This window comes from Caretta caretta, chromosome 17 (assembly GCF_965140235.1).
Source record: "Caretta caretta isolate rCarCar2 chromosome 17, rCarCar1.hap1, whole genome shotgun sequence".
NCBI classification, from domain to species: domain Eukaryota; kingdom Metazoa; phylum Chordata; order Testudines; family Cheloniidae; genus Caretta; species Caretta caretta.
In genome coordinates, this window is record NC_134222.1 from 1,245,967 (window position 1) to 1,270,754 (window position 24,788).

A 24,788-nucleotide genomic window follows, 5' to 3' on the forward strand; every position below is an offset into this window, starting at 1 on the left:
CGGCCCCCGCCCAGCGCCCACGGGCAGCACCTCGGAACGCGTAGAGAGAACCGTTCTTCAGGTCCGTGAACGCATCAAAGGGCTTCCCGCTGCACAGCTCCTCCTCCTCCTCCTCCTGCTGCTGCACCTGCTCCAGCTCTTCCAGCCCAGTGGGCACCAGCAGGGGGGCACCACTGCCTGGCACCGTGACCGAATCCGCAGCGGCAGCAGTGACTGGGTCTGGAGATGTGGTTGGGGGGTCAGTCCCTGTGTCGAGGACCTCTGCAGTTTCACCCAGGGTAGCGCTGGTGCTGTAGTCCATGTAGTCGTCCTCGGGGAACGCAAACATGTCCCCGCGGGTCACTGCGCACAGGGCATGAGAGAGGCTCAGCACGATCCCGTCAGCAGCCGGGAGCCCAGAGGACGCTGCAGCCCTGACTCTGTGCTGGGGCTCTTACTGGCTGGGCCAGAGGTGATGTGCCGCCAGAAGAACGTTCCCATGCAGCATGGGAAGAAGGGTCCCCTCTACACTCCTCATCCCCTGAATCAGTCTCTAGCCCCCAGACTCCCTGTCCCTTGGAAATCACAAGGGCCCCTCAGTGAAGGGGGCTCAACATCAGCCTGCCTCCTAATGGAACATCCCACTGACCAAAGCAGCTGCGGAAAGGGGCAATGCTGGCTGGGCACTGACCCGGGGCACATTGCCACGTGCAAATCTGGCTCTTTGTGCAGCCTGGCGCCCTTCCAGCTAGCAGCCAGCCAATGGCAGCCGCAGGAAGCGGGGGCCTTGCTTGTGAGTGCTCCCTGGTGAGAGGAAAGGGCCCTGGGGGGCACCAGAGGGGGAAGGTACCTTTCAGCTTGCAGGTGCTGGCGTAGTCACTGCAGCAGCTCCCGTAGTACACGCAGAGGGCATCACACTGGCACTTCCTCTGGGCATTGAAACCATCCTCGCAGTGGCCCACACAAGACTCTGAAACAGCCAGCTGGGAAGTAACCACAGCACCCCCGCCCTGGCCCAGGGAATGAGCCACGGCCCCTGGGGTGGCCAGCAGCTCCCCACACCAGCCACACTGCTAGCGATGACGGGCAGCTGCATTTCTGTAGCAGGCAAGCCCTGCACACTGCACCGGGATTTCACCCCTCCCTGCTGCACCTCTCCCTCCCCCCAGGACTTGCTGAAGTTGAGGGTGTCTGGCTGCTCGCCCCCCTGCTGTGGGGTGTATGATGTGTGACTAATGCTGCAATACAGGAGACTCATACAGGCGATCTGCCTGTGGGGAGAGGTCAGCAGTGCCTGGCTGATCCTTTAAAGATCCTGTCCACAGAACAGGCTGCCTGGCAGCCCCGGCCAGAAGCCCAGCAGGCTCCTGGGGAATTTGGCTGCTGCTTTCTCCTGGGCTCCTTGGCCAGTTGGAGGCCTCAATAGCCCTAGGACTCAGTAGCCCAACAGACCCATTTGCTCTCTCCCAAAAGCTAGCTGCAAGCAGGAGCTAGGGAACACTTTGAATTGGACTGTCCAGCAGGGAGCCCAGCCAAGGGAGAGCAGAGACTTACCTTCAACTGCAGAAGCCCCGCAGAGCAAACCCAGCATCAGAGCTGGGACCAGCAGCCTCATGGCGCGTGGCTTGTCTGACTGCTCCAACTGCTGCTGGAGCTGGGCTGCAGCCTCCTGTCCCAGGAACTCACTGTTTGCTTAGCCTGCCCCTCTCCAGGGAGAAAACAAACAGTCAGAAGGTCAAAAAAGCACAAGAGCAAGAGGTGACTGACGCCCCCTGGCCTCTCCCCAGCAGGCCTGGAAGGGGTCTGAAGGCTTTTGCACAGTACCTGCTGGGACCCTGCTCGGGGGGCTGACTCTCTATAGCAGGGCTAAACAAAACCCGTGCACACCAAGCTGAAGGCAGTGCCAATCTTGCTAGCTAGAGCCAGGTTTGAAACCCACTGGCTGGCGTGGGCTGGGGAGTCTTTTCCCAACACCTCGGCAGCCCCACAATAAGGAGCTGGCTAGCGGGCAGGAGATGAGAGGCCTTTTCAGACAATCATAGTTTAAGGCCAGAAAGGACCACCAGACCATCACTGGGGCACCAGCTCCACCCAGCACCGCATCCTAAACCCAACAACCGAGACCAAGTCCAGCCCACAGGAGATGGGAGTTAAAACACTGTTCGAGGGTCCAGTCAATGTTACCAACTCACCAGTCACGCATGTGCCTGACAATATCAAAACCCAGCTCCTGTGGTGAAGGTTACGGGAGAATCTCAGCTTCTGTTTTATAGCCAGTAACTTTCTAGCCCTCACTTTTGCAGAAAAAAGTTTGAAAATCATAGACTCATAGGACTGGAAGGGACCTCGAGAGGTCATCCAGTCCAAACCCCTGTATTCATGGCAGGACTAAGTATTATCTAGACCATCCCTGCCCCGTGTTTGTCTAACCTGCTCTTAAAAATCTCCAATGATGGAGATTCCACAACCTCCCTGGGCAGTTTATTCCAATGCGTAACCACCCTAACTATTAAGAAGTTTTTCCTAATGTCCAACCTAAACCTCCCTTGCTACAATTTAAGCCCATTGCTTCTTGTCCTATCCTCAGAGGTTAAGAAAAAATTTTTTTCTCCCTCCTTGTAACAACCTTTTACATACTTGAAAACTGTTCTCATGTCCCCTCTCAGTCTTCTCTTCTCCAGACTAAACAAACCCATTTTTTTCAATCTTCCCTCATAGGTCATGTTTCTAGACCTTTAATCATTTTTGTCGCTCTTCTCAGGATTCTCTCCAAATTGTCTACATCTTTCCTGCAATGTGGCACCCAGAACAAGACACAATACTCCAGTTGAGGCCTAATCAGCGCAGAGTGGAATGGAAGAATTACTTCTCGTGCCTTGCTTTCAGCACTCCTGCTAATACATCCCAGAATGATGTTCACTTTTTTGCAACTGGGTTACACTGTTGACTCATATTTAGCTTGTGGTTCACTATGACCCCCCAGATCCCTTTCTGCAGTACTCCATCCTAGGCAGTCATTTCCCATTTTGTATGTGTGCAACTGATTGTTCCTTCCTAAGTGGAGTACTTTGCATTTGTCCTTATTGAATTTCATCCTCTTTATTGCAGACCATTTCTCCAGTTTGTCCAGATCATTTTGAATTTTAATCCTGTCCTCCAAAGCACTTGCAACCCCTCCCAGCTCGGCTTTGTCCACAAACTGTACTCTCTATGCCATTATCTAAATCATTGATGAAGATATTGAACAGATCTGGACCCAGAACCAATCCCTGTGGGACCCCACTCATTATGCCCTTCCAGCATGACCATGAACCATTGATAACTACTCTCTGGGAACAATTTTCCAACCAGTTATGCACCCACCTTATAGTAGCTCCATCTAGGTTGCATTTCCTTAGTTTGTTTATGAGAAGGTCATGCAAGACAGTATCAAAAGTTTTACTAAAGTCAAGATATACCACGTCTACCACTTCCCCGCTATCCACAAGGCTTGTTATCCTGTCAGAGAAAGCTATCAGGTTGGTTTGACGTGATTTGTTTTTGACAACTCCATGCTGACTGTTACTTATCACCTTATTATCTTCTAGATGTTTGCAAATTGATTGCCTAATTATTTGTTCCATTATTATTCTGGGTACAGAAGTTAAGCTGACTGGTCTGTAATTCCCTGGGTTGTTCTTATTTCCCTTTTTATAGATGGGCACTATATTTGCCCTTTTCCAGTCTTCTGGACTCTCTCCTGTCTTCCATAACTTTTCAAAGATAATTGCTAATGGCTCAGATATCTCCTCAGTCAAATCCCTGAGTATTCTAGGATGCATTTCATCAGGCCCTGGTGATTTGAATACTTCTAACTTGTCTAATTTGTCTGGATTTGTGCTGGAAATGGCCCACCTGTTGATCACTTTAGATAAGCTATTACCAGCAGGACAGTGGGGTGGGAGGAGGTATTGTTTCATATTCTCTGTGTGTATATAAAGTCTGCTGCAGTTTCCACGGTATACATCTGATGAAGTGAGCTGTAGCTCACGAAAGCTCATGCTCAAATAAATTGGTTAGTCTCTAAGGTGCCACAAGTACTCCTTTTCTTTTTGTGAATACAGACTAACACGGCTGTTCCTCTGAAACCTGTCATTATGCAAGGCACTGCATTTAGCCGTATGGAGTGGAAATCTATCAACTGCATGAAAAAACTTGTACAGATACAGACAGACATCATCTTCCTTTCCAAATGCAAACAGATGGACATCGTACCAAAAGGACTGAAGGTCAAAAATCCATTACAATCTACATACCACACAGACTATGCTGACAGCTTGTGCCTCACGCTCTCAAAGAAACTGCGGAATCACCTGATCAAGATCCTCTACAGCAAACAGGGAAAGATTAAGAATGAGCTCTCAAAAATGGATACTCTCATAAAGAACCAACCTTCCACACAAACTTCCTCGTGGCTGGATTTTACTAAAACTAGACAAGCCATTTACAACGCACACTTTGCTTCTCTACAAAAGAAAAAGGACACTAAACTTTCTAAACTACTACATGCTACAAGGGGCCACAGCAATGGTTCCCTCACCCCACCTAGCAATATTGTTAACCTATCCAACTATACTCTCAGCCCAGCAGAAGCAGCTGTTCTATCTCGGGGCCTCTCCTTCTGCCCCTCCACCCCCACGAACATGATACAGTTCTGTGGTGACCTAGAATCCTATTTTCGACGTCTCCGTCTCAAGGAATATTTCCAAAATACCTCTGAACAACATACTAATCCGCAGAGGTCTCCCTGCCAACACTACAGAAAGAGGGATTCTAGATGGACTCCTCCTGAAGGTCGAAACAGCAGACTGGACTTCTACATAGAGTGCTTCCGCCGACGTACACGGGCTGAAATTGTGGAAAAGCAGCATCACTTGCCCCATAACCTCAGCCATGCGGAACGCAATGCCATCCACAGCCTCAGAAACAACTCTGACATCATAATCAAAAAGGCTGACAAAGGAGGTGCTGTTGTCATCATGAATAGGTCGGAATATGAACAAGAGGCTGCTCGGCAGCTCTCCAACACGAGTTTCTACAAGCCATTACCCTATGATCCCACTGAGAGTTACCAAAAGCAACTACAGCATTTGCTCAAGAAACTTCCTGAAAAAGCACAAGATCAAATCCGCACAGACACACCCCTGGAACCCCGACCTGGGATATTCTATCTACTACCCAAGATCCATAAACCTGGAAATCCTGGGCGCCCCATCATCTCAGGCATTGGCACCCTGACAGCAGGATTGTCTGGCTATGTAGACTCCCTCCTCAGGCCCTACGCTACCAGCACTCCCAGCTACCTTCGAGACACCACTGACTTCCTGAGGAAACTTCAATCCATCGGTGATCTTCCTGATAACACCATCCTGGCCACTATGGATGTAGAAGCCCTCTACACCAACATTCCACACAAAGATGGACTACAAGCCGTCAAGAACACTATCCCCGATAATGTCACGGCTAACCTGGTGGCTGAACTTTGTGACTTTGTCCTTACCCATAACTATTTCACATTTGGGGACAATGTATACCTTCAGATCAGCGGCACTGCTATGGGTACCCGCATGGCCCCACAGTATGCCAACATTTTTATGGTGGATTTAGAACAACGCTTCCTCAGCTCTCGTCCCCTAAAGCCCCTACTCTACTTGCGCTATATTGATGACATCTTCATCATCTGGACCCATGGAAAAGAAGCCCTTGAGGAATTCCACCATGATTTCAACAATTTCCATCCCACCACCAACCTCAGCTGGTCCAGTCCACACAAGAGATCCACTTCCTGGACACTACAGTGCTAATAAACAATGGCCACATAAACACCACCCTATACCGGAAACCTACTGACCGCTATTCCTACCTGCATGCCTCCAGCTTTCACCCTGACCACACCACACGATCCATCGTCTACAGCCAAGCTCTGCGATACAACCGCATTTGCTCCAACCCCTCAGACAGAGACAAACACCTACAAGATCTCTGTCAAGCTTTCTTACAACTACAATACCCACCTGCAGAAGTAAAGAAACAGATTGATAGAGCCAGAAGAGTTCCCAGAAGTTACCTACTACAGGACAGGCCTAACAAAGAAAATAACAGAACGCCACTAGCGGTCACCTTCAGCCCCCAACTAAAACCCCTCCAACGCATTATTAAGGATCTACAACCTATCCTAAAGGATGACCCAACACTCTCACAAGTCTTGGGAGACAGGCCAGTCCTTGCCTACAGACAGCCCCGCAACCTGAAGCAAATACTCACCAACAACCACATACCACACAACAGAACCACTAACCCAGGAACTTATCCTTGCAACAAAGCCCGTTGCCAATTGTGCCCACATATCTATTCAGGGGACACCATCACAGGGCCTAATAACATCAGCCACACTATCAGAGGCTCGTTCACCTGCACATCCACCAATGTGATATATGCCATCATGTGCCAGCAATGCCCCTCTGCCATGTACATTGGTCAAACTGGACAGTCTCTACGTAAAAGAATAAATGGACACAAATCAGATGTCAAGAATTATAACATTCATAAACCAGTCGGAGAACACTTCAATCTCTCTGGTCACGCAATCACAGACATGAAGGTCGCTATCTTAAAACAAAAAAACTTCAAATCCAGACTCCAGCGAGAAACTGCTGAATTGGAATTCATTTGCAAATTGGATACTATTAATTTAGGCTTAAATAGAGACTGGGAGTGGCTAAGTCATTATGCAAGGTAGCTTGTTTCCTCTTGTTTTTTCCTACCCCCCCCCAGATGTTCTGGTTTAACTTGGATTTAAACTTGGAGAGTGGTCAGTTTAGATGAGCTATTACCAGCAGGAGAGTGAGTTTGTGTGTATGGGGGTGGGGGGGATGTGAGAAAACCTGGATTTATGCAGGAAATAGCCCGACTTGATTATGTAAAGAGTTGTCACTTTGGATGGGCTAGCACCAGCAGGAGAGTGAATTTGTGTGCGGGGGTGGAGGGTGAGAAAACCTGGATTTGTGCTGGAAATGGCCCACCTGTTGATCACTTTAGATAAGCTATTACCAGCAGGACAGTGAGGTGGGAGGAGGTATTGTTTCATATTCTCTGTGTGTATATAAAGTCTGCTGCAGTTTCCACGGTATACATCTGATGAAGTGAGCTGTAGCTCACGAAAGCTCATGCTCAAATAAATTGGTTAGTCTCTAAGGTGCCACTAGTACTCCTTTTCTAACTTGTCTAAGTAATTTTTAACTTGTTCTTCCCCTATTTTAGCCTCTTCTGGTCCTAGTGTCCCCCAAAGGCTCAGAGAGCAAATGACCAGAATCCAGCATTTGGGATTTTTGAGGCAGTCTCATGATTTTTTGGGTCTGACTCACGATTTGTGACCACCTGGGGCTGGCGATGTTGACATGAGCCCCCAAGACATGCAGGGATGGCTGCACTTTAGGATCTGAGTGAAGCTATTTCCCTGTGTATCAGCAGCTGCAGGGCCAGTGACCAAACCACCTGGCACTCCAGAGTGGTGAGGGGCTGAAGCCAGGGGCCAGTGAGCAGCCTGGTTGCATCATGCAGAGTCTGGGGTCTTTGCTCACTTTCTCTGTGCTCTCCAGTTCATTGGGTACACAAAGCTCTGTGTATTCTGCTCCCAGAATTCTCATTTCATCAGAGCCTCTCGTTACCAATTAACATAAATTTGGCTCTTCCTCCTGGCTCCTGATAACTCCTAGCCATCAGGGGGCAAGGAGCAAGGCTCCCAGATCCACATGGGCTCAGCCTGTACACGCTGCCAAGGCCCAGCCGGAGCACGGGGCAGCCTCCCATTGCAAAGCTGGGCCCAGCTGCTCTGCCCCATGTGGGGCATCTCACATCGCTATAGCAGAGAGACACTGCACACTTTGTGCCAGAGTTGCTGGGATTGGACAGACCGGGGACTGGTCTGTGTGTGCTGCTATCTGCCCTTGCAGGAGTCATGTTTGTTTGTCAGCCTTATCACCCCTTCTGTAGGCTGGGAGACAGAGACAAGGGGACCTGGGAGCTCTCAGATCTGCCACACCCTCCTGTTCTGCACTAGGAATGCAGTCGGCAGGGACTGCTGAAGGCTTCTCCACCAGACGAATGGGGTCAGCAAGACCGTAGGGACAGGACAGTGGGAAAAGCAGCGAAAGTCAGGCCGGTACGGATAGGGTTTGCCAGTTACCTTTTAGTTCAGTGATAAAGGACTAATTATCTTCCGATACATTCACATGCACGCACACACCAGCTAGCCACCCCCAGGGACACGCGCACAGACCAGCTAGCCACCCCCAGGGACACGCGCACAGACCAGCTAGCCACCCCCAGGGACACGCGCACAGACCAGCTAGCCACCCCCAGGGAGACTCACATGAGCTAGCCAGCACCTAGGGAGGCTCATTACAGTCCGTAGCCCCCTGTGCTCTGTGGACTCCTAGCTAAGATGACCTATTGCTAGCACTGGGTAGAAAACATGGGCCAGGAAACTCCTTACAGCTCTGCACTCAGCGTCTCCTGGAGGCCTGGGACATTCCGATCCCGCTGTTTACTGTCCCCTGCCACAAGATAACAGCCCTTTCCTGTGACAGCCCCGGCTCTATCCCTCCATGCAGGTGCAGGGAGGATCACCAGTGGCTGCTATGGCACCAAAACGTCAACTTGGATTTAAGTCTCAGGCTGAGATGGCTGCGGCTTGGCTGTGGTGCAAAGGGTTTTAACGGCTCTTTTCAGCACGGCCAGGCAACATCCAGTGTCTTTTGTCCTGTGTGTCTGTCTAGGCTAGGTGACAAAAGGAGGTACCAGGCCAAATCCTGCTTGCAGCTACCCTGGGGTAAATCTTGAGCCAATGGACTCACCCTGATTTACACCACTCTGAATGAGGACAGCTTGGCCCGGTAGCGAACGTGCACGCGGGGGCAGGGCCAGGCAGGCAGGACGACTCACCCACCTGTGCAGAGAAGGAACAGAGCAGCAATCAGCAACGCCGGGAGGCCTAGGGGCAGGGGCTGCTTCCTGGGGGCTCCGTGGGGACTGCGGAGGGGAGAGGGAAAGGCAAGTGTACTCTGCTGCCTCCTGCTCCGCCCAGGCCCCAGGCCAGCCAGGAGCAAGGGGCAGCCCCCCAGGCCCACGCCACCCTCCTGACTGCACAGGGAAGAGTCTATGGGGTGAGACCATGGACCAGCTGGGGCGGCTCAGGGCGGACCAGCTGCGGGGGCAGAGGGGGGCTCTGGGTGAGGAGGGCCTGACGGGAAGGCTGCCATCCCTGCTCAGGGGATTGCCAGAGCATCTCTGGTGGCCGCAGGAGGAGGGGATGCTGTTGTCATAGGGACAGATCCTCCTTGTCGGGGCGGGACCTGAGAGGGTGACGTCGCCCCCGGGGAGATGGGAGGATGCTGAGCAGGCGGAGCCTGGATGGGTCTGGAGCAGGCAGTGCAGGGAGCAGCTGCCGTTCACTCACCTGGTCCTGCGAGCTCTGCATCCCGGCAGCGCGGCAACAGCATCCGGGTCTGGGAGGGGAGAACAAGCTGGCACACGTCAAGCACTGCAGCTGGTCCCCAGCCTGGCTCCACCCCTCCTCCTCCTGCCATTCCAGCCTCCTTCCCCCAGCTCCACCCGCTTTGTTCTCCATCCCTCCCGACTCCTCCATCTCCCTCTGCTGCAAGCAGCAACTTCTGCTCTCGCCCCTGCGAGGGCACCAGGCCGCAGAGCCGCTGGCCTGCCCAGGGTCCGTGCACAGCCCTTTGCAGCTGACTCTGTGCCCTCCAGGACGAGTCCCGGGCCAAGGCTCCCAGGCCCCAGCTGTGGAGGCTGAGCTGGGATGCTGCTCTAGGAGCTGCCCATGGTTCTCACCCTGCTCGTCTCCATCTATAAACTGTGCCGGTTTTTTGCCATGTCCAGTTCAGAGAGGCTGTCGGTGCCTGAGTACATGAGCCATGCATGCTTGTGGTCAGGGGTGGGAGCTGCCCACAACCATCGAGAAGTGTCCCCTGGCGTGAGCATGGATGTCCAGGTGGCTCTGGATCGGATCCTCCCTGACCTGCACCTGGCCATTTCCTCCCTGAAGCAGGCAACTGACCCCCAGGATCTCAGGAAGGGGATTGCAGAGATCTTCCAGCTGGTGGAGGAAGCCTGGGTGATGCCCACCCTGGGGAGAGATGTGGCCAAAGCTCTGTGTGATGTGATTCGCCTGGAGGGGGGCCTGGACCTGCTGCTGAACCTGCTCCAGGCAACAGAGCTGGAAACCAAGTGCCAGGCAAGCAAACTCCTGGAGCAGATCCTGGTGGCAGAAAACAGGTGAGTCTGCAAAGGACACACACCCAGGTGCCCCCTGCCCCCAGTGCCCCCTCCAGAGCCCTTCCCCCAGCACACATCCCGCAGAGACACATGCCTGATAACAGACCCACAGCCCAGCCCTCAGACATCCCTCACCCACTGCACACACAGAGGACAGAGGCCCCCAGCACATCCCAAAGAGACGCCCCCCTCTGGAGCAGGAACATCCCACACAGAGACCCACCAGCACAGACATCAGCCACCAAACACACACACTCCACAGACTCCCACCCCACAGTACAGAGACAGCCCAAAACACCCGAGACAGCCCACCACCCACAGAGACACTGTCTCCCTCACACACAGAGCACTGCCTATGCTCGTACAGACACTGCTTCTGCACACAACCGAGGCAGACGCCCCCCTGGCCTGCCCCATCTGCCCAAGGTTCCCGCCACCCCTCCCTTCTGTTGTGGACAGCGATGCACTCCGGACTGCAGGCTCCCGTGGCAGGGCAGAGTCATTCACACAACCGGGTGACTCCAGCAGCATGTTCCGTTTGTATGTCACACGTTTGGGGTCTTTGTCACAACGGGCGTCCCCTGTTCAGGCCTTGGCAGGTGAGGGGGACGTACCCTCTGGGAGCCGGCTCACTGCAGAGGCTGCCCAGCACGGCCAGTAGCTGAGGATGAACCATGGTCACGATGGTCATGCCGAGGGCCCCCACATTGGCCCCACTGTCCTAGGTGCTGTGGAGACACGGCACTGAGAGGGATGGGCCAGCGTATTTGACAGAAGGCCCTAAAGGCTGGGGAGGTGGCAGCCATGAAAAAGGGGCTGAGGCAAAGTGCAAGGGACACTGACACTTGCTAGCACATTCTGGCTCAAAACACGTCCCAGGCTCAGCTAACTGGGTCTCGCAGTTCTCAGCCCTCTTAGGAAGCAGGGAGACGAGGAGTTCTGCCCCTGACATCCACAGGGACCGGCTCAGGCACCTCTTGTATGGTCCAATGCACGTACTTGGGTTCGGTCTGACAGCTCCAGCCCTCCTGCTTGGATGAAATGAGACCTGCCCGCCGTGTTCAGTCACCCAGCTCTGCCTGCTCACTCATTTAGCTGAGCAGAGGTTTCTGCAGCATAGGAGGCAGGTTAGTGCCTGGATGAGTTTTCCAATCGTCCTCTCTCTTGCTGCAGCATTTGTATCTGCCTCTCCCTGGGCTGGGCTGTGAAATCATCTTCCACAGGGTGCATCTCATCTCAGCCAGTGACCTCAGCCTGCCGGTGGCTGTGCCATACACTGACAGCAGTGTCCCCTGCACCAGAGAGCTGCTCTCCTTGTCCCCAGGACACTGAGTGGCTGGGGCCGGGCACCTGGTTCTAAGCCCTAACTCCCTGCGAGTTCAGAACGTTCTTCACCCAAGCCCTGGTGTCAGAGTGCTGCAGATGACAGGCCCACGGGCCGGCAGCTTCACCCGGTCTCTAATGATTCCCTCCTGGCTGCTGCCATTGGCCTTTCTGCCCCATCTGTGAGCTAGGCTGCTGGTTTCTCTGATTCCCTCCCCACTATCCCCACATCCTTTCCCTGATCCCTGTGCTGGCTTCCCAGACTCCCAAGCCTGGTTCCTTGCTCCCAGATTGGACTGTATCTGTATCTGGACAAGTAAACCTAGGGTCTTGGACTCTGCGGGGAGGAGTCCGAGGCAGAAAGTCTCTGCAATCTGACCTGAATTTCTTGTTTTAATAAAAACAAGGAGTCCTTGTGGCACCTTAGAGACTAACACATTTATTTGGGCATAAGCTTTCGTGGGCTAGAACCCACTTCATCAGATGCATGGAGTTTTAAATGTTTTAACATTTCCTGCAAACCTGACAATCACGTTGTCTAACCCATCAGTCCTACCAGCTGCCCAACATGGCAGCTCACTCCAGCTCGGACATTTTCATCCACGATTCCCCTTCCTCTCCTGATCTCCAGCAGGTTTCTACCCAGCTGCCACTCTGCCTGAGCCATTCTGCTCTGCATGGACCCTGCTCCAGTATTCTTTGATCTGCTGCACCCTCACAACCCTGCCTGCCAGGGCTGCACTGTCTCCAGGCACCAGCCGGTAGTTGAGACTGACACTGCCTTGACTGTGCAGCTGAGGTCACACAGAGCTCCCACCAATGTGGGTCTGCATAGCTGGGTGTCCAAAGAGGCTGACCACGATGGTTAGGACTCGCTTTTCTGGGAGTAGATTCTAGGTACTGGGTAGAAGGATTCATGCTTAGAAAGTGAATGCACGAGGCACGTTCTTTGCAAACGCATCTGAGTGTGAGTGTAGTGGGACTTGCGGCTGTCGGGGAAGAGCTATAACGTACATATTCAGTGCAGGAGCCATTTCTGAGAACAAGGTCTCCTCTGCAAACGCGGCTTGGTGCATGTAAGGATCAGCACATGCTGCAGCTGGCCCCGCTGTGGAGTCTGGGGCTCACCCAAATTTACAGCCTATTCTGCCCCCTCCACTGAGCCCAGTGGTAACAGCAGGACCCAGAGAGGCAAAGAGGTTAATTAGGAGAATGCATTAGGATGTCATTAACATGGGAGGAAACATCAGCTCAGAGAGTTTGAATTCAGCCCCTCGGTTTCTGGCAAGAGGGAGCGGCCGTTTGGCCCTGCTGTCTGACTCATACAGAACCACACGTCCTGCATCTGGGCAGGGAGACGAGTCTGTTCACTCTGTTCCCAGCCAGCCCTCTTGCTGCAGCCTAGCGGGCTGTGCTCTGCCCCTATCAGATGCAGGCTTGGAGTGTGATTGCGCCCCAGAACCTCATAGGGGTGACACCAAGGTACCCCTCCTCCCAGCGTTCCCAGGCTGAAACCCGGGGATGCTCAGAGGGCACTGTGGTCACCCAGGGATGAGCCGCAGCACTTCAAACTGAACTAAGGTTCTCAGCCTGCTTCCTGCCATGGCCATGCAAGCTGCCAGTCACAGCAGCTCCTACCCAGAATCCTTTGCAACTGTTCCCATGCTGCAACAAGCTCAGGATGACAGTGCCCTGCCCTAGCCAGAGATTCAGAGAATCCCCACGCACCTAGTGAGCCTGGAGACTGCGTGGAGGGGCCTGGACTCTGGATCCCAGCGCCAGGCTGAGTCTGCTATCTGAGTTGATTCCTGTCAAATTGAGCCCAAGGTCACTGTGAGCAGCACAGAGAACAGGAGTTCCCAGAAACACCCATCTCACCTGCACTGATGGGAGACAGGGGCTGCCTGGGTTGCATTCCTTTAATGTAGCAGGCAGAGTTGCTATCTGCCTGCAGGGACTTTGCTGACCCTCCAGCCCACCCCTCTGTGGAGTCCAAGGGCCAGAAACACAGTGCTGTTCTTCCCAGCCACTGGCCGGAGATGCGATAAGTACCGACTGCTCCAGTGCCCCCAGCCGGTGCTTGTACTGGACCTGCAATCCGCATTAGCCTATTGACGGCATGGTGCAGAGTGTGCGGCCCACCACACACCCCACACACTCTGTCACAACCTGGCCAGTCGCCAGTCTGCTGGGAGGGGACCTCATCACTTGTACGGGAGCTGCACCGAGCCCTGGCACTATGTTTCTAGGGCTCACTCCCAGCTTCCGGTCTCTTGTCCAAGTCCTTCCTTAGGATGAGGGACCCCATAGTCCTGCTGCCCCAGACCCTGGAACGAGCCACCCTGGTTACTTACACATGCTCTCCCAGCGCGCTGGGCTCCTGATTCAACCCCTTTGGGGACAATGGGACAAGGATGCAACGAGCTTCCTAACCACATCGACTTTACTCCAAGAGCACTAGAGAGCTACAGATCTTTGCAAATAACCAAAATCCTGACCCTCCATTTCCTCCCCACCAATCTGATCTCTCACCTCCTGGGAGACCAAGGACTGGTCAGCGTTTCTGGCTGGGGAGAGTCCCTCCTGCCTGACCCCCGCCAGCCAGTGCCTCTAGAATGTCATGGTGCTTGGCTCCCCCTCCACAGCAATGCCTCCCACCTTAAATACAGTCTCTGTCTGTGTTTGCCATGTGGCCGGACTGAGAAAGTCCATCTCCTTTCCCCAGCCAGACATCTGCACAGATAATTCACTCTTCCTTGGGCCAGCCAGCAGTTGTGATGGCCCCAGATTGCTTGTCATGACTTCTCAGTTGCAGTCATTCAGCTCTGCATCCAAGACTTTCCTGGGCTGGGCACCTGGTTGGACTGCAGCCTAACAGACCATGTTCTCATGGGCACGACCAGAACAGGGGGCAGGACAAGGACAAAGAGTCACAAAACACAGTGGTGCGCACAATTTGCTAGAACAGATGCCCCCACCCCCATCACATGCTACACAGATCCTGGGTAGACATCAGGAGTGAGTCATGGGCACGAGCTGTGGGCCCCAGCAGGACATGCCCCAAGTAACCTATCCCTAGTCAGGGTGCTGGGAAGCCAGGAGGCTCTGTGATGTGGCAAGAAAGCCCCTGGACAAGCATAGGAGACCTGGCTGGGGAGCAAGTGTCACTAACAGAGGCTGCTCCCAGCTTTCATCTTGCGAAAGCCCCCCATGGGCTCAGAGGCAGGTGAGAAGGGAAACAAGAAGCACAGTCAGGAAATGTGCCTGCAAAGCATGAATTTGAGAGCCTTTGAAGAAGGGCCTGCCTCGCAGTACCTCAATGGCCTGGAGCAGAGAGCCAAACCCCAGCAAACCTGGTGCTCTGGGGAGCTGGGATGGGGCTAACAGACAGAGAGGGCTTTGCTGAGGGTTGTAACCACCTGTGCCAGTCAAACAGACAGAACCAGCTGAAGAACATGAGCAGGAACACAAGAAGTGTAACCGCGTCAGTAGGCACCAGGGAAGCATGTCCTTACACATTCCTGCTCGCAGTGCAGACCGAGATCACTGGGGACAGCGAATCATGGCCAATCCAGCTAACATGCCAGGGGAAGGGAGTGTGGGACTCTGCTCAGGTGTGTGTTTATGTGTCTTTCTCCTGTTAACTACAGGGTGAATCCAGACCACTTCCAGAGCATTAACAGAGCAGGGCACAATGGGCCCTTCTGGGTTCTGAGGACCCATGAAGGGGGTTTGAATCTGCTGAGCAGGGAGGTGGCTGGTGGGAGCTTTGATGAGAAGATGGGGACAAGCCTCATGGGGGGAGGGGAGTCAGGTGAGGTGTAAACTCAGGAAATTCACTGCTGCTGATGTGATGGTCTGGGTTGGGGGAGGAGATCCCTTGGGAGATGGGTCTCTGGGCCATGCTTCCTCAGGGGGATCTGGGCGCTCTCTGGATCCAAGAAGATTTGTAAGGCTCTTCAGGCACGAGAACAAAGCAGTTCTTTAGTACCAGCTCTGTACGTATCTAGCCACACTATGGAGGGGCAGGGATCCTGGCAGCCAGTCGACATGAGAGACAGCATCCTGCCATCTGTGCCACCGGGAGGCATTCCACTGTCCGCAGAAACCTCTGTCCCTCCTGGGGCAAATACCAGTCTCTCAGTGCCATGTAAATGCTGATGGGTTCAGTCTCTGGTGACCCTGGCACTGCCATTCTCTTTGCTTTCACCCCTGCTTCTCTTTCTCCCAGGGACCGGATTGCCCGGATCGGGCTGGGGGTGATCCTGAATCTGACCAAAGAGCGAGACAGCCCCCAGGTTGCATGCAGCCTCTCGGGGATCCTGGAGCACATGTTCAAACACACTGAGGAGACCTGTTTCCAGCTCATTTCTGATGGAGGCCTGGACACCATCCTGTACTGGTGCCGCTGGACTGACCCCGTTGTGTTGCGCCACTGTGCTATGGCCCTGGCCAACTGTGCCATGTACGGCGGGCAAGCCAACCAGCGGCTGATGATCGAGAAGAACACAGCAGAGTGGCTCTTCCCACTGGTGTTTTCCAAAGATGATGAGCTGATCCGCCTGCATGCATGCCTGGCCATCACAGTGCTGGCCACCAACAAAGAGATCGAGAAAGAGGTGGAGCGGTCGGGGACCCTGGCGCTGGTGGAGCCCTTCATCGCCTCTCTGGACCCGGAGCAGTTTGCATGCGACTTGCTGGACAGCAGTGACAACAGTCAGGGAAGGACAGCGAAGGACCTGCAGCACCTGGTGCCCTTGCTGGACAGCTCGCGGCTGGAGGCGCAGTGCATCGCTCTCTTCTACCTGTGCATAGAGGCGGCCATCAAAGCCAGGCAGAAGAAAACCAAGGTAAGACTGGGTTTGGGCGGGGGGGGGGCAGGATTACCTGAGACAAGTAGATGGAGGAGGAGGAGGGGCACTGAGGTTGCATCCAAGCAGCCCTGCAGCCTCTGGGAAATGGGGCATTGCTTGCTCCCCCTGTGTGCTCACAGTTCTGCCTATTAGGGTGCTGTTGTAGATCTGAAATGCCCATGTGCCAGGACTGCGTAGCATGACCCAGCGGGAAGGCACTAGGGGAAACAAGGATGTGATGGCTCCTGCTCCTCTGTGCCCAGATTTTCAGTGAAATAGGGGCTGCCCAGAGCCTGAAGAGGATAGTGTGTTACTCCACCAACACCACGGCCTCATCGCTGGCCAAGAAGGCTCTGCGCATGATGGGCGAGGAGGTGCCTCGACGGATCCTGCCCACCGTCTCCAGCTGGAAACCCATCGAGGTGCAGACATGGCTGCAACAGACTGGATTCAACAAATACTGCCAGAGCTTCCTGGTAGGGCCGTGCTTATGGGGAAAGGGGCAGTGGAAAGGCCCTTTGCTGGGAACACACAAAGAACCCACTGTAACGGGTTTGGTCACAGACACCCTCTTGGGACTGTCACCTGATGTGCTGAAATGACCTCTGAGCCTGTTTTCCCTAATGGCTTGGGATTCCAGAACTCCACCTTGTTAAGCCAGACACGCCAGCCTGCTGCAACACAGACCCAGGTCTGGTCCACTCCCCCACAGCTGCAGGCTTTAACCAAAACTGCTCAGCAGGTCACCTTTCTCCAGCACCCAGCTCCCAATGGGATCCAAACCCCAAATAAATTTGTTTTACTCTGTATAAAGCTTATACAGGGTAAACTCATAAATTGTTCGCCCCCTTTAACACTGATAGAGAGATATGCACAGCTGTTTGCTCCCCCAGGTATTAAGCACTTACTCCGGGTTTACTAATAAACAAAAGTGATTTCATTAAGTATAAAAAGTAGGATATAAGTGGTTTCAAGAATTAACAGACAGAACAAATTAAATGACCAAACAGAATAAAACAAAACAGGCAAGTCTAAGCCTAGTACATTAAGAAACCGAATACAGGTAAATCTCACCCTCAGAGATGTTCCAATAAGCTTCCTTCCCAGACTAGACTCCTTCTTAGTCTGGGCCCAGTCCTTTTCCCTGGTACACTCCTTGTTCCAGCTTGGGTGGTAGCCAGGGTTTTTCTCATGACTGCAGCCCCCTTTGTTCTGTTCCACATCCTTTTATAGCTTTGGCACAGGGCGGGAATCTTTTGTCTCTGGGTCCCCACCCCTCCTTACAAATGGAGAAGCATCAGGTTTAAGATGGATTCCAGTACCAGGTGACATGGTGACATGTCCTGGGAGTCCCCAAGTCTCCATTCTTCCTGACCTGACTCACAGAAACACAGGAAGGCTTACAAGTAAACAGAGCCATTTACAACCAATTGTTCTAGTTAATGGAAGCCATCAAGATCCTAAGCCACCATCAATGGCCCACACTTTGCATAATTACAACAGGACCTTAGAGTAATACTTCATATTTCTAGCTTTAGATACAGGAATGATACATTCATACAAATAGGATGACCACACTTAGTAGATTATAAGCTTTGTATTGATACCTTACAAGAGATGTTTTGCATAAAGCATATTCCAGTTACACTATAGTCACACTCATAAGCATATTTCCAAAAAAAGCATATGGAGTGCAACATCACACCCACCCTGTAACCGTTTCTAATAAGGAACCCTATAGATACACCATCACCCAGAGCAATGGCCACTGCCACACCAGGGCAACATCTCCACCAGGCACCTTCAGCCTTGAGGAGAGCTGGATGGGACTAGGCCAGTTTCTTGTCTCACCAGTGCTGCAAGCCCCAGAGCAGGAGGCCAGCCCTCCATGCACACGCACTGCCGTCCCCGGGGAAAATCCCTGCCTGAACACAGCTGGGGCAACAGGCCACCATGTGTCACCTCTCACCCAGAGCCAGAGCATGTTGGAATTGCGGGAGCGGGAGTCTGGAGGGAGAGGCGGTTGACGAGAAGTCCCATCTCTGGATGGCAAAGAGAATGGCTTAGGGCACTGGAGCTTCCCCATGAGCCCCCATGTGGGCTGCCACCATACACTGCATGACCATCTCGTCCATGTCCCCGGCTGAGCCTCCTCCCTGGCTCAGGGTTCCATGTGCATTGTACAGCAAGGCCTTGGTGGACAGCTCTGACATCTCCTCTCTTGGCAGGAGCATGAGGTGGATGGGGACTTGCTGCTGCGACTGACGGAGACAGATCTGCGGGAAGATCTGGGGATGGCCTCTAGCATCATCCGGAAGAGGTAGGACCCTTGTGTCCCAGAGGCATCACTGAAAAGACAAGTGGGAGAGTCCAGGTCAAAGACCTTCGCCTCTCCCCTTCTTTCCCTGCTGTGACAGAAGCATTAGAGGCAGCTGCCTCTGACCTCACACTGGGAGAGGCCTGGGCTCTTGGGGCCTGTGCCCCCCTGTGACTCCATCCTGCTGCCGGGGAAGTTCTCACAGGGTGGCCAATGCCACAGGGAGTGGCTGGATGGGATGGGGAGGGGCTCTCCTCAGCACAGGAACTGGGATGGGGCCCTGTGTGCTACTCAGAAAGCTGAAGACTTACCCTGGGTTCTGCTTCCCTGGCTGCAGGTCCTGCCCCATCACGTCTCAATGCAGAGATCTTCCACTAATCAATCAACTGTCTGTCTGTCCATCTCTCTCATGCACCCTTCACCACAGCATCTGGGAGCTCTTCTCTTCCCGAGTCCCTGCCTTACCCCGAGCCCCATCAAATCCCCTTGTGCTTACATCCGTTGACTTGCCAGGTTTTTCCGGGAGCTGACAGAGCTGAAGACATATGCAAATTACTCCACCTGCGATCGCAGTAACCTGGCTGACTGGCTGGGCAGCATTGACCCCAAGTTCCGCCAGTACACGTACAACCTGGTGACTTGTGGCATCGACCGCAACTTCCTGCACCGTGTGACGGAGGAGCAGCTGCAGGAGGACTGCTGCATCGATGTGGGCTTCCACCGCGTGCGCATTCTCTCTGCCGCCAGGGGTAAGGCCCTGCTCCCTTCTCAGCACGGAGGCCCTGGGGGCCAGTCTGGTCATTGGACCCAGCCAGGGCTGGTCAGATCACTGCGTCGCGGTCCGGATGTGACTAGTCTGGCTGCCGGGTGACCGTTCAGAGATCACCATTAACTCTTCGCTGCTATCCTCTCTCATATCTAGAAATGCTTCACTCTCCCCTGCCGTGCAGTGGCTGCAAATCCACCTCCGAGGGGCCCGACGTGTTTATCAGCTACCGACGGAGCACTGGCTCCCAGCTGGCCAGGTGAGTGCCGAGGGGTCGCCCCATTCAGACCCACTCCAGGGGAAGGCGCAATGGCCCCTGTTCTGCGTCATGGTGCTGATGACTTAGGAATGACCCGGGATCTCTCTGCGGACAGAGAGGGACAGCGGTGCAGGCTGCAGCCCCACTGGGCAGAGCAGCATCTGGAGGGGACAGTGCCTGAAGGCTCAGTGAGGGCAGAGCAGACTGGAAGGGGAATTCAGCCCCCAAACCCTTTCCTGCTTCCCTGCTGGAGCTGACTTGCACTGTCCTCATTCTACACCCCTGGTGGCCCAGTAAGAGGCAGGGCTTAAAGCCTCCCTCCCTGTTAGTTCTGTGACAGCCCAGGTGCCTTGAGCCCGCGCAGGCCTGAGCCAGCAGCTACCGTCTCGAGGGCTGCAGTTGGCTCAGAGGAGCAGAGAACAGGCTTCCACAATCTCATGGTGCCCCCAGATGAGATGATAAGGATAGGGCGTGAACTGCAGGTGCCCAAGGAGGTGCTCTGATGGTGCTGTGCCTCTCTTGCTCCCAGCCTGCTGAAGGTCCATCTGCAGCTGCATGGGTTCAGTGTGTTCATAGATGTGGAGAAGCTGGAGGCGGGGAAGTTTGAGGACAAGCTGATCCAGAGTGTGATGAGCGCTCGCAACTTCGTGCTGGTTCTCTCTCCAAACACGCTGGATAAGTGCATGGGGGACCCTGACCGCAAGGACTGGGTGCACAAGGTGAGAACTCCTGGGCAGGAGCTCAGAGGGACTTGGTGGCACCGCAGGAGCGGGAGGGGCTAGAAATGGCTCTGGCTGCCATGCAGTAGCCATGGGCTAAGCTCTGGGCTTTCCCCGCAGGAGATCGTGACGGCCCTGAGCTGCGGGAAGAACATCATCCCAGTGGCTGACCATTTTGAGTGGCCTGATCCACAGGATCTTCCTGAGGACATGAGGGCTGTCCTGAAATTTAACGGCATCAAGTAAGTAGGGCGGGGCCCTGTCCCAGCCATGCTCTTGCGGTGGCTGCTGACTTGTGTGGAGTGCGGACAGCACGATGCAATCTCGAGGCGGAGGGCGGGTGAGAGAACAGACGCAGGCTGCTGAACGTCACAAGTTCAGGGCAGGGGGTTCTGTCCTCTCTGCAGCTGGGACTCATCTCATCTGGGAGGTGGAATTTTCTTCTCCCGATCTCCCTTGAAATAATTCTCCTCCCTCCTTGGCATTTTGGCTCTTCAGCTACCTGCAGGCAGATCTCGTGTCTCCTGTTGTCCTTCAGGAAAGCAGGGCAGACTGAGCTCCTTCCACCCCTCCTCCTGACCCAATCACTCCAGCTCCTTCATTGCTTCTGCAGTTCTTCTCTGAGCTCTGCTAGCCACTAGTGCAGGATCTCAGACGCGGTCCCCAACACCCATGGCCCCGCGGCCCTTTGAATGGCATCCCAGGAGGGGCGGTGGTCCCTACCGTGCCCGTGGCCCAGGCTTGCCAGGGTTGAGAGGCACCTCGCTACCACGGGGCCATAGCATGAGGGAGCCTTTTCTGTGCCGCTGGGGTTCAGCTCCCTGCCTCTGCTAGCCACAGGCAACCCAAGCCCTGCCTCTCAGCCCACGTGGGCTCTACTGGCCCTCATGCAGGTGAGCGATAGGACACTCCAACCCCCTGCAGTGTCCAGCCCCCATGCACTGGCCACTCGGGATGTCCCCAAAGGACCAGTACCCCCAGCTTCCTAGTGACCTGAGACCCAGCTCTGCGTCACACACAGCACTCAGGTGCTTCCTGAGAAAGCAAGTGTATGTAGCAGAGAACAGAGACTCATAGGGCAGCCAAGTGTATGTAGCAGAGAGCAGAGATCCATAGGACAGCCAAGAGAAATACTGGAAACAAACAAGTCGCCCTGGTCTGATGAGCTGCTGCTCACCCCCCGCGCTTTCTCCCTGGGATGGCCAAGACCCTGCGCCTGCTGGCTGCTCCCCTCCCCCAGGATGTCTGTCTGCACCCCCAGATATATCATCTCTCCCCTTTGCTCTTCACCTGAAAACAGACCACTGGTTACCTCCTCCTGAAGTCCCACAAGCTCCCCCTTACGCTGCCAGACCCTGTCACGGAGTCCCCGGGCGATGCTCTGGACCTGCTCCCCACGAAGCTAGTCGGGACTCTGGGGAAGTCGCCTTTCTGTGAGCAGACTGTCTGCAGGACACACAGCTCACACAGCTTCCACCTTCCTGGGTCTGACCTCAGAGCACTCAGCATCCTCTGCCCCTCTGTGCGCTTCCCACAGCGAGTCCACCCAGGCGGGGTCCTGCCCCCCAACTCCGCAGTCAGACGTGACTCTCAGCCAGCCAGTAAAACAGAAGGTTTATTAGACGACAGGAACATGGTCTAAACCAGCTTGTAGGTGCAGAGAACAGGACCCCTCAGCAGGGTCCATTTTGGGGGGCAGTGAGCCAGACAACCCCATCTGCACTTCACTCCATGTCCCCAGTCAGTCCCAAACTGAAACTCCCTCCAGCCCCTCCTCCTCTGGGCTTTGTCCCTTTCCGGGGCCAGGAGGTCACCGGATTCCTTTGTTCTCCAACCCTTTAGCTCTCACCTGGCAGGGGGAAGGGCCAGGCCATCAGTGGCAAGGAAACAGGGTGTTGGCCATTCTCTGTGTCTAGACCCCTGCACACACCTGCCCTCTAGGGCTCTGCAATGATCATACACCCTTATCCCACCACCTAGAGACTTAAGAACTGCATAGGGGAAACTGAGGTACCCCCACAATATTCAGAGGAAACATTAAGAACAGTTCCGCTTCGTCACAGACCCCCATTGTGAGCCACACAACACACAATGGCCAATGAGGGAGATAAGTGATGGGAACCTGACTTAGGGACGCTGCCTGTGGCTGACCTGCCTTTAGCTACAATGCCTGAGGAACACTCTTTCCAGTGTAGACAGACACATGCCTCCTTTCACAGCACCCGCACATACCATTAGCAAGGTGATGATGTGACACCGGGTTCCAGCAGAACCTGCACGTGACGCACTAGTGAGCTAGAATGTAAACACCAGATCCAGGGTTTCCTGTAACCTGCATGCCCTCTGCCAGTTGGCATTGAGGCCCTTCAGTCACAGTGGCATCCGGGGGGTCCGACAGTGCCCGTGGCCCAGGCACACTGAACAGCATCCCAGTGGACCGGAGGATGGGGTCTGACAGTGCCCGTGGCCTGGTCACACTGAACAGCATCCGGAGAGGGTGGGGGTGTCTGACGGTGCCAATGGCCCAGGCACACTGAACAGCATCTGGGGGGAGGGAGGGGAAAGTCGGTCTCACAGTGCCCGTGGCCCGGCACATCGAGCTCACCTGCAGACTTTCGAGTCCATCGAGCAGGGTGTGATTGTCCATTTTCTCCCCTGGATGCAGATGGTCCCATGAGTACCAGGAGGCCACAATTGAGAAGATTATCCGCTTCCTCCAGGGCCGCTCATCCCGAGATTCTTCAGCTGGCTCAGAGAACAGCCTGGAGTGTGCAGCCCCTCTCGGGCAGACCTACAGCCAGGCAGCACCGCCCCATATCCTCTAGGGGAGTGTTGTTCAACCAGGGACCAGCTTGCTGCTTTCCTAATCTGCATCAGGGAGATCTCAAGGCATGGCGCCGGTCCTCGGCCCAGCGGTTGAGAAACACGGTGCTGTGGAATTCCCAGAAGAGCTCTCCCCAAGTGGGGTTAAATCCTTCCTGTTAGAGCTTCCTGCTTCCAGGGCTGTCCCCTGGGCCCATCCCCGAGGGACCTGGCCCACTTCCCTGGCTCAGTCAGTGCAAAAGGAACGGCCCTTGACTGGGGCAGCAGCCAAATATAAACTCTCTAATTACCCTCCCATCCTAGAATTCAGCCCCAGCACCAAAAGGGAAGTTCTCCCCTTGAGAGCAATGACCGCTTCCTATCTGCCTCCTACAGCCCATCCCAATGCTCTGGGGCAGAGAGACAGCTGTTCCCCTTCTCTCCCCAGTGACCTGTCTGCGACTTTTACTAAAAACACCCATGAGCTGTGTATTCACAAGGGGCAGCAGCTCAGGGATGAGTGGCATCACAAAGTGCCAATGGGCAAGAGAAGCCAAATGAAAGCAAAGCCCTGGAGCAATCCCCTTGTTTTATGTCAGGTCCTTACAACCTGTCTGGGTGGAGACCTGCCCTCCCAGCATCCCAAACAGCAGCTCCCTCTCCCTCCTCCTGGCCTCTCACCACGTGGTGCCCATCACCATCAGGCTTGGGGAGCCTTCTGCTTCTAGCTCAGGTAGAAATCTTTCCTGGAGGCCTTCACAAAGTTCATCTTGTTTTTATCACCTGACTTCTCAGTTCTTGCCCCTCGGGCGCCATTGTAAAGGTGCTGTCAGGCCCATGCGTGCAGGGCAGTGGAGCGTGCTGCTGGGTGGGGCGAGGAAGGACGTTAGCTGCTGTATTGTACCTGTGGGATCATTATACACCGGCAAGGCACTGGGCTGTGGCTGTGCTTTATTCCTGCCGTCTCTGGTCTTCATTCTAGATTTGTCATGGCACCTGCTCCTTTCAGAGGGAGTTTGCTGACGTGTAGCCCAGTGGGTCTGAGTGAGCTTCCCTCTGAGCTCAGGGCTGTGCCTAGGCTGTGTTGGCTCCAGCATTAAGTGACAGGTCATTTCCTCACCTCTCCCCCTGCCCCCCGAGCCAGATCCTTTGCACATTCAAAATCAGCCAGCAGCTACTCAGTCTAAAGGGTACTGGGGATGGGGGCAGAGGCCATTGCCGAGGCAGACGGGTGTTTCCTGGGGATGGGGATGGGCTGACAGCAAGACCTTGCAAGATGTGGGGCCAGGCACAGTTGGGCCCTGTTCCCGGGGGGGTGGAGGGAAGTGGGCTCAGCAGCCTGTACTGCAACCGGAGCTCAAACATGGGGCTTGTTTGCTTTACTTTGCCCTTTTCTGTGGCATCTGTGGGTGCACGGAGAAGCTTGATGGTCTCAGCT

General features: G+C 54.5%; 3 protein-coding genes and 1 long non-coding RNA gene across 21 annotated transcripts in view; 2 read left to right on the forward strand and 2 right to left on the reverse strand.

Annotated features, from left to right (window-relative positions):
* The window catches only part of KIF12 (kinesin family member 12), an 18,015-nt gene extending 13,817 nt beyond the window's left edge, over positions 1–4,198 (forward strand). For 10 of the 11 annotated variants that reach the window (XM_075120890.1, XM_075120889.1, XM_075120893.1 and 7 more), the window contains one exon: positions 2,741–3,081. In XM_075120890.1, coding sequence (XP_074976991.1) covers positions 2,741–2,817 — 77 coding nt within the window. In that variant the 3' untranslated portion in view covers positions 2,818–3,081. Of the gene's footprint in view, positions 1–2,740; positions 3,082–4,082 lie in introns of those variants that run through there. The other variant, XM_075120887.1, reaches the window with a different exon arrangement.
* The window catches only part of VTN (vitronectin), an 18,204-nt gene extending 8,248 nt beyond the window's left edge, over positions 1–9,956 (reverse strand). For 2 of the 7 annotated variants that reach the window (XM_075120904.1, XM_075120899.1), the window contains exons 1-6: positions 9,868–9,956; positions 9,476–9,524; positions 8,874–8,965; positions 1,534–1,685; positions 830–949; positions 31–342 (exon numbers count right to left, since the gene is read on the reverse strand). In XM_075120904.1, coding sequence (XP_074977005.1) covers positions 31–342; positions 830–949; positions 1,534–1,594 — 493 coding nt within the window. In that variant the 5' untranslated portion in view covers positions 1,595–1,685; positions 8,874–8,965; positions 9,476–9,524; positions 9,868–9,956. Of the gene's footprint in view, positions 1–30; positions 343–829; positions 950–1,533; positions 1,686–8,873; positions 9,049–9,475; positions 9,525–9,867 lie in introns of those variants that run through there. The other 5 variants (XM_075120900.1, XM_075120901.1, XM_075120902.1 and 2 more) reach the window with 5 other exon arrangements.
* On the forward strand, positions 9,555–24,283 carry SARM1 (sterile alpha and TIR motif containing 1). Of its 2 annotated transcripts, none has more exons than XM_048824303.2 (9): positions 9,555–10,311; positions 15,866–16,484; positions 16,751–16,963; positions 18,716–18,807; positions 19,318–19,553; positions 19,727–19,829; positions 20,359–20,548; positions 20,669–20,790; positions 23,214–24,283. In XM_048824303.2, the coding sequence occupies exons 1-9, from the start codon at positions 9,857–9,859 to the stop codon at positions 23,371–23,373; spliced, it is 2,190 nt and encodes a 729-aa protein (XP_048680260.1). In that variant the 5' UTR covers positions 9,555–9,856; the 3' UTR covers positions 23,374–24,283. The 2 variants fall into 2 exon arrangements, with proteins under 2 accessions (XP_048680260.1, XP_048680261.1); XM_048824304.2 differs by having other exon boundaries at positions 16,751–16,909.
* On the reverse strand, positions 18,070–19,324 carry LOC142069514 (uncharacterized). The gene is made up of 2 exons (XR_012665369.1): positions 19,116–19,324; positions 18,070–18,835 (listed from the first exon to the last, which is right to left on the reverse strand). It is a non-coding gene; the product is annotated as an uncharacterized LOC142069514 (long non-coding RNA).
* Positions 24,284–24,788: the final 505 nt, after the last annotated feature.